This window comes from Alnus glutinosa, chromosome 8 (genome assembly GCF_958979055.1).
Source record: "Alnus glutinosa chromosome 8, dhAlnGlut1.1, whole genome shotgun sequence".
NCBI classification, from domain to species: Eukaryota; Viridiplantae; Streptophyta; class Magnoliopsida; order Fagales; family Betulaceae; genus Alnus; species Alnus glutinosa.
This window is the reverse complement of record NC_084893.1, coordinates 6,514,234-6,527,673: the sequence shown is the minus strand read 5'-3', so window position 1 is coordinate 6,527,673 and position 13,440 is coordinate 6,514,234. Positions and strand designations below refer to the sequence as shown.

At 34.9% G+C, this 13,440-nt stretch overlaps 1 protein-coding gene across 1 annotated transcript; it reads left to right on the top strand.

Moving 5' to 3' along the window:
* Nucleotides 1-3,677: 3,677 nt before the first annotated feature.
* LOC133875721 (histone deacetylase 6-like) lies at nt 3,678-7,852 on the top strand. Its single transcript, XM_062313932.1, has 6 exons — nt 3,678-4,298; nt 4,728-5,168; nt 5,282-5,424; nt 6,249-6,339; nt 6,436-6,551; nt 7,521-7,852. Exons 1-6 carry the CDS (start codon nt 3,759-3,761, stop codon nt 7,573-7,575), a joined length of 1,386 nt encoding a protein of 461 aa, XP_062169916.1. The 5' UTR covers nt 3,678-3,758; the 3' UTR covers nt 7,576-7,852.
* The last annotated feature ends 5,588 nt before the right edge of the window (nt 7,853-13,440 follow it).

Below are 13,440 nucleotides of genomic sequence, written 5' to 3'. Positions count from 1 at the left end.
TCTCCGGTAAAAGAGGAACATGGAAGCCCGGGAAGCCAACTTCTTCTATCTCCGATGCCAGGAAAAGATATTGGTTTGAGCTCGGAGCCAGGGGTCTCAGTGAAGTGCAGAAGCTTCACCGATCTCGAACAGAAAGATCGGTCTGAAAGGAAACAACAAAGTCGAGAAAGGCGGAAATGGTCGATGGATGTTTGAGCAAGAAGGCGGCGGCTGAGATATGTTAGGGACTTAGGGTTGCGAAAAGAAAATGCTGAAAGGAAAAGAATAGATGAAGCAATGAAGGCCGGGGTAAATGGTGGAAGCATCTAGATTCTAGAAGGCACGTGATACCTGGATTTTTGTTTAAAATTGGATATATTTTTTGTTTTTTAAATTTTGATATATATTTTTATTATTTAATTATTTATATATAATATATACCCGGTTACCTGGTGTTGCGTCAGAAAGAGTCCAAACCCAAGTGCAGGCTTTCACAAGTAATAAATTATCGATAAGTACGAGGTTGATCCATAGGAAATGGTAGATACTAAGTAAAATTCCTATTATTGTGCAGAAAAGTAAATTGAGTTGATTTTTTCACTAAAAAGTAGAGCAATAGAGAGATGGTAAACTAAAATTTAATTAACTAAACTAAATTAATAAAAATGAATTAGAGAAAATTAATAGGTTACACTAAGGTTTCGGAGATCTACCTAGCATTATATTACGTATTCCTGAGACATTTTTTTTAACTCAACTAGGTAGAGAATCAATTCTTCTAATCAGAAAATAAAATAATTAAGCTCAAATTAAATATAAAATAAATTAAATATGGATTGATTGAGAATTTGATTTTATATACATGTTATAATAAATGAAGCATTCAATATATTTCCGAATCATAACAAATCAAACAAAGTAAATATTTGATATAAACAAAAATATAATGAATTAATGAATCAAAATAAACTTGTAACATTAAATCACTCTCAAATTCAAATCATCTCCAACATTCATTCATTAATCTATTAAAAACAAATAAAATAGTCTCAAGAACACATAATAAAAATACTAGACTTCATTCCTAACCTTAGCTAAAGATTTAACCATTCATAACTATGAAAATAAATTTCATAACTAAAGTGCTAAACATTAAATTTAAACAACTAAAAGAAAATAAATTGAAAATAACAAATACTAGAACCAATAGAAAATCTCTAGAAGCCTTTTAAATCATCCGCTCCGTCACTTAGTTGAAGAGAAAAAAATTGCAGAAAAATTATCTCCTTTGGTTCACCGTGCATCATCTTTTATAGAGATAAAAGTCATTATTCTTTTGGGATTAGTACAACTATAGAAATCCCAGTCTTCTACATGTTCCAGGTCTCTCTTTTACATTTGAAACAAAACATTGCTTCTTCTTTTTATAGTGGCCAAAGAGACATTTTTCTTCTTGGTTTTGTATTACCCATCATCTTAGTGATAAACTAGATTTCAATCTTCCTTTTTCTTTTCCTTGTTTTGTCATGTAGTAGTATTATAATGTTTTTCCAATTCGTAGGTCCAGCAGTTTGGTTTCACATCTTCTTGTATTACACATTGGACTTTATCTTGGGCATATGATAGACTTATTCTTTTGACTCACCTCTTGGCTTTTACTCTTTACTTTCTTTTGTAATTCCTACGTAACACAATCTCTTGCATTAATATATCATTTAAGCTTAAGATTAATAATTGAACAATATTCCACAATTAAATATAAAATGCAAGAATTAAATCATAATAAGAGATGATAACGTTTACTTTAATGGATAAAATAAGCACTTTTAAGCTATTATCACTTGGTTTTTCGGTTATAACTGGATTTTTGAAAAGGCTAAAACTGGGTACCAAACTGGTTTTTCGGTTACCGGTTGGTACCCAGTTATGATTTCTCGGTCAGATTTATACCCCTCCCTCTGAATTGTCAGGAGTTTGCAATTATAATATCGAATTATCAGAACTCTTCATGTATAATTCTCAATTATTAGCCCAATTTAATTTCACTATTACTGTTAGGGTTTATGATTAAATCAAATGCTAAATTGGTGAAAATTTTCTTATGCTCCTGTAAAATTTATAAATTTATAAATTTACCCTAAATTGAAAAATTAAGAATTAAGAAAAAAGTAAAACAGGAAAAATTAACTCTAATTCTGATCTTGATCTGTAATTGAAATCTTTGTTGTGTTTGATTTTGTTGTCGGAGGAACGAAGAATCGAATAACTTACATGTAAGTTGTGCGTATGAATTCTATGTGTGTTTGTTTTTTTAGAAAATAAATTAAAGCAAAGGTATTTTGGTTATTTTGGCATTCCTTAGCCTAACCGATGAGTGAAATGAAAAGGGGTCGATAATTGGGAACCCAATATTGATAATTTTGATAATTCGAGGTTACAATTACAAAATTTTTAAGACTACCATATTAGCTTTATGAGATAATTATAAGATAAAAAATGACAGAGTTTTCTTTTAACCCAATCTATAAAAATACCATGTGTCCATTTTACTTGTAAAAAACACATTCTTTTTTTGGACAAAGATTTCCTCCAAGCTAGGTTGGAGGAACTTCTTCCAACCCCAATCTATAAAAATGACATGTGTTCCTTAGTATACGAGAATCACATGTTTTTTTAATAGTATGTGAGATGTAAATGCTTTATTTTCTTTCTCTCTCTCTCTCTCTCTTTTTATTTTTTATTTATTTTTTATTATAAAATTTATTCCAACTTTGTTCATACTATTAAAAAAAAATAGGAAAACTTCACTTATAACCCCTGATCTTTTATCACTTTTGAAATAAGGTACTCAAACTTTAAAAAGTTTCAATTTATGGTATCTATATTTCAATTTTAACCATCTTTTAGAATTTTTCGTTAAATTCATCAAAATTTTCAAAATACCCCTGTATTTTGTGTTTTAAAAAAATTATAAAATAATTTCATACATTTATGCATGAATATTTTTACAAATTTCGTTAAATTCTAACCAACACCTAAATCATTTTAATTTTTTTCTTTTATTTCTTAAAAAAAATGAAAGGTATTTTGAAAATTTTGACAAGATTTAACGGAAAATTGTAACGAATGTTGAAATTGAAGAAAATTGAAAGATATATACCCAAAATTGACATTTTTTTAAAGTTTACATATCTTATTTCAAAAGTGATAAAATGTCAGGAGTTATAAATAAAGTTTTTTCAAAAAACATTTGATTTTCACATGCTCGAAGTACATATGCCATTTTTATAAACTTGGTTGGAGGAAAACTCTGTTCAATTTTTTTTTTTTTAAATAGTAAAAAAATAGTCGAAAGAAATTTTATTAAAGAAATTTTATTATTTAAAAAGGGACACATAATATTTTTATAAAATAAATTTAAAAGAAAATTCTGATAAAAAAAATATGAGATATATAATTTCTCTTCCAAAAGAATAACTATTCCCTTCTTGAATTTATTGGTGCCACAAATTTTTATTGGGACTTTTGTTTGGTTTATATTTTTCTAATTTGTAGTTATATAACTTATATTGTACTACAAATTTTAAATCGTTAAAATTGAATTAGTGCAATGAATTGAACAACACGTTAAAATTTCAAAAACCAATCTGCATTTTATAAATATATATAAATTAAAGTCTCAAGCTTTCGTTCGTTATTGTTGTGCAATTTCGGTCGCCCCAGGTAACACGGAGAGAGAGACAGAGAGAGAGAGAGAGGGGGGGCTTTAGGTGGTGGTTATGGCCGATAGCAGAGAGGGCGTGTCACTGCCATCGGGGCCTGACGCGAAGAAGAGGCGAGTGAGCTACTTCTACGAGCCGAGCATAGGGGACTACTACTACGGGCAGGGGCATCCGATGAAGCCCCACAGGATCCGGATGGCCCACAACCTCATCGTCCACTACGGGCTCCACCGTCGGATGGAGATCAACCGGCCATTCCCGGCGGGGCCTGCCGACATCAGGCGGTTCCACTCGCTGGAGTACGTGGACTTCCTCGCCTCCGTCACGCCGGAGACCCTCACCGACCCGGTCTTCTCGCGCCACCTCAAGCGCTTCAATGTCGGCGAGGACTGTCCGGTCTTCGACGGCCTCTTCGGCTTCTGCCAGGCCTCCGCTGGCGGCTCCATCGGCGCCGCCGTCAAGCTCAACCGCGGTGACGCCGACATCGCCCTCAACTGGGCCGGCGGCCTCCATCACGCTAAGAAGGCCGAGGCCTCCGGCTTCTGCTACGTCAACGACATCGTGCTCGGCATTCTCGAGCTTCTCAAAGTTCACAGGGTATTTTTGGATTTTTCTGTTTTTCTTATTATTATTATTATTTTTTTGTTTTTTAATCCTAGTCATTGTTAATGTGCTATGGGATGCATTTGCTTCAGATTTTCTAAGCTTTGTGTTAATTATGGTTTGCATTTTACTAATATTGTTTTGTGTGTATTTGGGTGTGATCAAGTTTTGAGCTTTATTGATTTCTGGGTTGCTGAGTTTCATGATTATGAATTGTTCTCTTTTTTGCTTTGAATATTTAGTTAGCTTGGCTTTTCATTCTTAGCTATTGTTATCATTATATTATTCTTTGAACAGAACATTGTCCGGTTCTCATCTTGCTATTGGGTTTTGAATTTCGAGCTTTGGGTATTAGATTTTAATGTTGCTGGGCTTATACACTGTTATATTTGGCTGAGCACTTCATTTGTTGTCACTGGGCAGCGTGTACTCTATGTAGACATTGATGTTCATCATGGAGATGGGGTTGAGGAGGCATTTTACGCCACTGACAGAGTCATGACTGTATCCTTCCATAAATTTGGGGATTTCTTTCCGGGGACCGGGCACATTAAGGACACAGGGTGGGGGACTGGGAAGCACTATGCCCTGAATGTCCCATTAAATGATGGAATGGATGACGAGAGTTTCCGTGGTCTGTTTCGGCCCATCATTCAAAAAGTCATGGAGATCTATCAGCCGGATGCGGTTGTTCTTCAATGCGGAGCAGATTCGTTGTCTGGTGACAGGTTGGGGTGCTTCAACTTGTCTGTGAAGGGCCATGCGGATTGCCTTCGTTTTCTTAGATCTTTCAATGCGCCTCTGATGGTCTTGGGTGGTGGAGGGTATACAATCCGCAATGTTGCCCGTTGCTGGTGCTACGAGGTATTCCTCTCCATTGCGTTACTCTGTCTCTCTAACTTTTTGGCATAATCCTTTATAACTTTTGTAGGTGATAAGTTATCATTTTTATGAGTTAATTTGTTACTTTATCACAGACAGCAGTTGCAGTTGGAGTGGAGCCTGATAATAAATTGCCTTACAATGAATATTATGAGTATTTTGGCCCAGATTATACCCTTCATGTTGACCCATGTAACATGGAGAATCTAAACTCACCCAAAGATATGGAGAAAATAAGGTACTTCTAAGTAATGGGTTTTTTGCCTTTTATTTTCTGCCCCTTCTGATGTCTATTCCTTGCTTATACATACAGCTATAGTTCATGTTATTGAATTTATTTAAAATTTAGGGCTAAATACGTTTGATCCCCCAGTGGTTTAACGCCTTTATTTTTTGCACCTTGTGATTCATTTCGTATCATAGATGATACCTTGTTTTTGGCTAAAGACAGAGATGATACTTTCATCCAAAAATTGATGGAAGTTCATGTTAACATCTCTTAGAATCTGACTCGTATCCTATGCATTAAAAAACCGGCCATGAGCCACCCCTTTGTCCAAAATCCCAAAGGGGTGGCTCCTCCTCTATTAACTTTTTTTGTTTGTTTGTTTAATTTTTTTAATACATAGGACACGTGTCAGCTTTTGAGAGGTATTGACGTGGAATTCCATCAATTTTTGGACGGAGGTACCATCTCCGTCTTTAGCTATAAACGAAGTACCATCTACGATACGAAATGAACCACATGGAGCAAAAAATAAAGTTGTTAAACCACAGGGGGTAAAAAACGTATTTAACCCAAAAATTTATACTAAGCCTTTAATTAGTGACACTCATTAATTGAAAAGCCATACTTTTGTCTCAAATAATCTATCTGTGTTCGTGTTTTTCTGTTTGCACGTTGTTTGTGTTGGTATCTGAGAAAGCATCTTCCTATGATGTTGTCCATTTTCCAGTATCTTGTATGGTTGTTTGAGTTCATCATTGTCATTCTTGGTGTAGCTATGTTATACTTTCATTTACCATTTTATTTGAAAAATATTTGATCTATGTAATTCTCAGGAATACGCTGCTAGAGCAACTTTCAAGATTACCACATGTGCCTAGCGTGCCTTTTCAGACAACACCACCCACCACACAAGTCCCGGAAGAGGTCGTAGCCTGTATTGAATTTCTCATTTATATTTCTCAGTATCACCTCTTCACTATCTCTTTGTTTTGATCTCACTGGAGGTTTCGTTGGATGTAGGCGGAAGAGCGCATGGATCAAAGGCCGAAACCTCGCATATGGAATGGTGATGAGTATGACTCTGATCCTGATGAAGACGAGAAGCCTCAACATACTGAGTCAAATTTGGAAACGAGGTAAGCTTTATTTCTCATCATATCAGATTTGGGAGATGTCATTTATTTTTTTGGTTCCTGAAATTATGACCGTGTTTGGAACACAAGTCTGATATGGTCCTTCATATAGGATAGTTATGCGAGTCAAATCTCTGATGTTGTACTCATGAAAAGGTTTTTGGAGCCACCTTTTTATGATATTCTCTAGATAGAACTCAAAGAATTCGAATTTGGATAATCATATGGGGGACCTTAATTTATGCCATTTTCAATGAAACCCTTTTGCCATTATTTTCCACGATATCCATTTATTAGCATTGATCTAGTTGTAGATTTGAATTCTCTGGCCTTTATGTCAGATGGGGTATAAACTGGCCTCTCTTAGGATCCATCAGTAATTGGGTAAGGCCGTAGTTCACTATTCAGTGCAAGATAAGTTTTGAATCTCTTAGAAAACTCGTGTCAGTTATAGTATTATAAAATGTGTTTTTTCTCTGTATTTATGTATGTAATCTGTATACTTATATTTCTGTAGAACTGAAATCTCTCCAGCAATTCACTTGAAGCTTTGAATTCCTTTCCGAGTCTCAGGCAAATGAAACTCAAACCTTAGGTTAATTTAATAGATCCATTTATTGGGACCTTCCTAAAACTCACCAACTGGTGCTCCCAGTGTTGATAGTGGGGAGAAGGTGGTGTATCTATACCAGGATCTCTCTAGTTGTTACTTGATAACATTCAATCTGCATACAAATTAAGAACTTAAAAAAAAGAGAGTTGCATGTTCAGCTTTAGGGTTGCTTTAGGAGGTTGCCCGGTGGTTAATATCTAGGACGAGCCGCATATGTAACCTTCTTTTCCTTAATCTCTGATAGAAATAAATAATGACAAAATAAAAAGGGGGTTCAATATCCCAATATATTGTTAGAGAGCCTTTATAATTGTACCTTACATTTCATTTGATATAATCCTATGTGATTGTGAATGCAGAGATGCAGTTGATGAAATGGATGAAGATAGAAGTGAAGTGCATCCTCTGTCCTGATATTGGATTAACTTCATAGCTTCTATAGTTGTATCTCATTTGGACATTTTAGCTCAGAGCTTAATTATAATCTGGACATGAAAGCATTAGAATAGGCACTTTACTAATGGTCAAGTCGACAACCCCCTCCTTTCTTCTTTTTGTGTTTTTTCTTTCAAACTTGTTTTTGATGTTACAATCCACTAGAATCAGAGTTAGGTTGAATACACAGTGCTTGGATTAGTTGGATACTTAATTTGTTCATAATCCATTCTTCTCTTGGAGTGCCTCGATTCAATTTTTTGTTTACCTAGATTGCTTTGTCCAATTACAGTGAACTCTTCGTTTAGAAATCAGGTAGATGCACATTGCCTGTCAATCATAAACTGGCACTGTAAACAACCCATCCAATAATTGCTGTTTATATTCTGCCTTCACTTCCTGGAAAAAATGAAAGAAATTTGCAATACTACCCAGTTTTCTTTCATTCCCTTGCCAGCCTTTCCAATTACCAAAATTTACATAAAGAGAAGTCTTAATAATCTAATTCAGTAGTCAATACTCCAAATGCAAACACTTCATGAATACAATCAATTTTTAATTTGTCAAGTAATCGTAAGAATAAAAGAAAGGAGGGATGCTCACGAGCCAATAAGCCCTCACCAGTCTCATCCTCCATGCCATGTCTTTTTAAACCTGGCCCTTCATATCCAAGTTTTCTACTCTTCCCTTCTCACCCCCCCGCATCATCCTAATGAACTCGAAGAGCTTCTCTTTCTGTTCTTCCCTTCTCTACCCCCACATCATCTTAATGAATTCCTCTCCTTCATCCTTCCTTTATTTATCGTTTTCTCTCTTCTTTTTTTTTTTTTTTTTAGTTTTTACCATCTTTTTTTTGGGTATTAGATGTTAGATTTACCTCACTCCCACCTTCTCCACCATCCATGCGCCTATCATCCACCCTTTTCAGTCCCCGCTCCACCATCCACGCGTTGCTGCATGTGGCGCACATGAGCTGCATGCGCGGAACCTGTTTTTAGGTCTTTTGTGGCAGATTTTAAGCTCCTCAACCCCTACTCCTTTCGATCTCTATATGTGATGTCCCTTTTGGTGTATGGAGACTTCTAGATCTAGGCCACTCTTAATATTGTCCTTCGTGTTATTTACCATTCAATTATTGTTAGTTATGTTTTCTTTTGTTCTCTTTAGCTTCTTTAGACGTGAGTCAAGAACTAAGATAAATATTAGTACTTTTAGTTGCACTTACAACATCTCACTATGGGTCGTTACAATTAGTTCTGCTGGCAGCATTCTTACTCGCTTGTTGTATCATAAGAATTTCTCCGGGCTATGAAAAGACCTGCTTTGGATTTTTGTTGGGGACGTTATTATTCTTTTTTATAAGTATGCACTTGTTTCATCTCATCTATTAAAAAAAAAAAAAAAAAAGGAAATGGTAACTGATAGGGAAAGTTTAATTATGTAGTTGAACAATGCAAGCCAAGCCTTTAGCTTGGCCTTGGAAGGATAGCTCTCGAGTCCAAGAGATTTTTTTTGGGAAAAATATATGCTTGCCCATACATCTTCGCAAGCTAGGTCCAAAATAGGTTTTTTTTTTTTTTTTTTCTTGGAAAAATATACTTAGCTTCCTCTAATTTTCACTTACCCTAAATTTTCATTTGTGACATTTCACCATCTCCAATTACTGTTTATTTATTTGTTTGTAGTTGGTACTTTCTGTAAGCATTTAGTGTTAAATTGGATGGAAAATATTGAATGTATGTGACCGACACATGCATTATTTTTATTTGAAATGCCTATACCTTGATTTTAGGAGATAAATTGTCACATTTGCCATTCAAATAAAAATAAAAAATATAATTTTATTTTTTTTTTATTATTTTTATTTTAAAAAAACAAAAAAAAGAGATGGTGTGGTCCGACCACCCCTCATATCAAAAGGGTAGTTCAGCCACCCTAAGCCATTGGAGGTGGCCACACTAACCCAGCCCTCAACTGTTATTATTATTTATTTTTTTATTAAAGGCTAATTTAGACATTTCAAGTAAAATATTTGCACGTGTAAGTCACGTGCACAAGTTTCCGTCTATTTTAACGTCAAATACTAACAGACAACATCATTTGATCCGGCTTACATCCAATAAGTAAATACTGTGAGTGGATTTGGACGATCAAGACTCGATCAATAACTTCCATTTTTACATAAACAACATTGTTGGGCTCAAATTTTACACACTTGATGCTAGCAGGCAAAACAAATGGAGACATTGGGTTCAAGAGAAAAATTTGAGCTCCCTGTTTCAGCCTCCACTTACTAGCTAGCTTCGAGGAGAGGGGGAAAACAACGCCTACTGCTCCTTCCAGCCCTCAACGATTTTGCAACCTTTTCTTCAGCGCCGCCACGAGTTCGCGCGACAACCTCTCTCTGCATGACATGATTCCCATAAACTCAGCTTCCTCAGTTCCCTTTAACTCGGAAGAAAAGCCCAGAATTCCCAAAGCCACCAATAGACGTGGCGAAAACAATAATGATAATTGATGAGGATGGAGAGTATTTGAGTTCAACTTCAGTGGGCAATTAGAGCAAACATGTTGTGGACTGTTTTAAGAGGGAGAGACCCACCGGCAGAAATCTCATGAAATGTACGTCCATAAACAAAACAAAGACAAGAAAATTAAAAGAAAGGTTTTTGTATGGTCATATGAAAGACTCGGGCTAGCTTCGTTTGTTCATGTGTTTTCGGAGATGCTTTTTGTTTTTAATTTGAAAAATTGATTTGACACGACATAAATGTGAAAGCATTTTTTAGTGTTTTATAGGTATTTTGTGTTTTGATTTGTTAATATTTTTGTTTTGGAAACAGAATTCAAAACCGATCGAGAAGAACATTTTACCAAACAAAGCCTTATACAATAATATTCAGGTCTTCCCAACAGACCATTCCCGACTATAAAACATTTAAGGCATGTTTGGAAAACAATTTTTTTTTTATTTTTTTATTTTTTTTTTATTTTTCTATTTTTCAAAAACATGTTTAGGCATTTTTTTTTTTAAAAAAAAAATTGAAATTTTACTTGAGTTTTATCTAATTTTGGCTCAGGCTTTCTAAACTATCTAAAAATAGTTTCAAAAAACAAATTTTCTTGGTATTTATAATTTTTAATATAATAAAGAATAGTAAAATATAATACAAAAAAAATCGCAAACTTAAACAAGCCCTTGATGAACTTTGAAGCACTCATCCTCTCAAACCCACAACTTGTACAGTAGCTCTTGAGCTGCAACACTGGTACTTATGTTAGAATCTTTAAAGTTAAAAGTAAAACACAAGAAGCTTAAAAGGAAAAAGTTGATCAAGATGAGATGGAGGAAAAGAACAGTACTGTGGATATATATGTTGAAAGAGTGAAATGATATAAAAGACCCTCTTCTAGCTCCAAGAAAAGAACTAAAAATATTAAATAAATACGAGAGAGAGAGAGAGAGAGAGAGAGAGAGAGAGAGAGGTGGTATTGATATGTCGAATTGTTGAGATCGACCTGGAAGGAGCTATCATGTATAGAGACGAGTAGGCGTTGTTGTCCCCTTCCCCTTGAAGTTGCATGGACGGGTTGAAAGAGGGAGATCAAATTTTTATCTATACATACACATAAATACCTCATGTATCTTCTTGTTCTTTTTTTGTTTTGTTTTTTTTTTTTTACCATTATGGGAATTAGGGTGGTCTAAGCCCAAAGTAGTCGAATTTAATTGGTAACTCGTAGTTACCAGCATCTAAGGACCATTATTCCCTCATTCTTTGAGTTCATTCCATTTCCCTTCCCAAAACAAAGGCTAAAAAATAACACGATTAATTAATTGTAGTACACACCGCTAGCGGTGTTTGTGGTAGCGGCACGTGATGGTATGTGTGAGTACAAAATACACCCAATTAATTCTTAGTTTCAGACCCAAAAGAGCGGTGAAAACTAAGAGATAAATGTATAATAAGATAATTATATGATTATAGAATTTAATTGTAATGCTGCCTACACAATTGTATTGCGGTGTTTGTATTTATAACAATTCTTGAGTTTATCACATATACAAGATGATGCAGCACGGATAGGAACATTACATAAAATCATAAAAAAAATCTTGCGTTAATTTAGAGTCTCAGCAAAATAATGAAGATGATAGAACAAACCAGTGTCTCACTGACCTTGGTAGCGTCTCACCACCAAAAGAGAAGAGGAACCATGCCTCCAAGAAACAATTGTCTTTTTTCATAAATCATCATCTGTCTATTACAGTAGAACATTATGCTTAAATATGCTCATAAACTAAATCCTAACCCTAATGTGACTAACTTTGGACTAAACCCATTATTGAATTACAAATAACTTAATTCTTGCACGATACTAAGTTGGTATGGTTTTTTTTTTTCTTTAAAAAATAATTTTAAATTTTAAATTATTAATGACGTGTCCAATTTAACACCTCACTAAACAATAATGATCTATCATGATTGATCAGAAAATCTAACGATCCTATTGATCTATCATGATTGATCAGATGATCTATCGATCCTGTTGATCTATCATGATTGATCAGATGATCTATTGATCCTATTGATCTATCATGATCGATCGGATGATCTGTTGATCCTATTGATCTATCATGATCGATTGGATGATCTACCATGATTGATCGGATGATCTATCGATCATATTGATCTATCATGATCGATCGGATGATCTATCAATCCCATTGATCTATCATAATGGATCGGATGATCTATCATGATCGATCGGAGGATCTATCGATCCTATTGATCTATCATTATTGATCGGATGATCTATCGATCATATTAATCTATCATGATCAATCGGATGATCTATCGATCCTATTGATCTATCATTATCGATTGGATGATCTATCGATTCTATTGATCTATCATGATCGATTGGATGATCTACCATGAATGATCGGATGATCGGATGATCTATAGATCATATCCGATCTATCGATCCTATTAATTTATCATGATTGATCGGATGATTTATCGATCGTGATAGAGTTTGATCGACCAGACTTGACATAGTGAAGGTTCAATCGATCTTCTAATCAATCCTAGTGTAGTAGACTGATCGATCATGATAGAATAATATGATCGATAGACCATCCGATCAATCATAGTGCATAAATTTGTCCAATCGATCGTGATAGAGTTAGATCAATCATACTTGACACAGTGAATGTTCGATTGAACATGCGATTGATCTTAATAAGTACTAGTCCGATCGATCGAGCCTATTGCATTAGTCCGATCGATCATGACAGGATCATAGGATCGATATAATATATATTGATCGATTAAAGTGTATTACTACAATCGATCAAACATCCGATCTAACCTATTGCATTAGTCTGATTAATCATGACACAGTCCGATAGACTGGACTTGACACAGTGAAGGTTCGATCGAACGTCCGATCGATCCTAGTGTAGTAGTCTAATCGATCATGATAGAATAAGATTATTTAATCGGACTAATTAATACACTATGATCGATCGGATGGTCTATCGATCATCTTATTCTATCATGATCGATCAGACTACTACACTAGGATCGATCGAACGTTCGATCAAACCTTCATTGTGTCAAGTCCGATTATATATATATATATGTTTATGTTTTTCTTTAGCACACGACAAAAGCCAGGCCATTGCAATAGCCCACGATTTGGGCGCACCTTTCTAGATTGTGCAGTGGCAGGTAGATCTTCATAGTAATTCAATATCCAGACCACGTCCATTCGTTGGGATAAGGAGCGAAATTGATCAAGTACTTCGGACATTATCTCGTGTTGCTGTTGGGACGA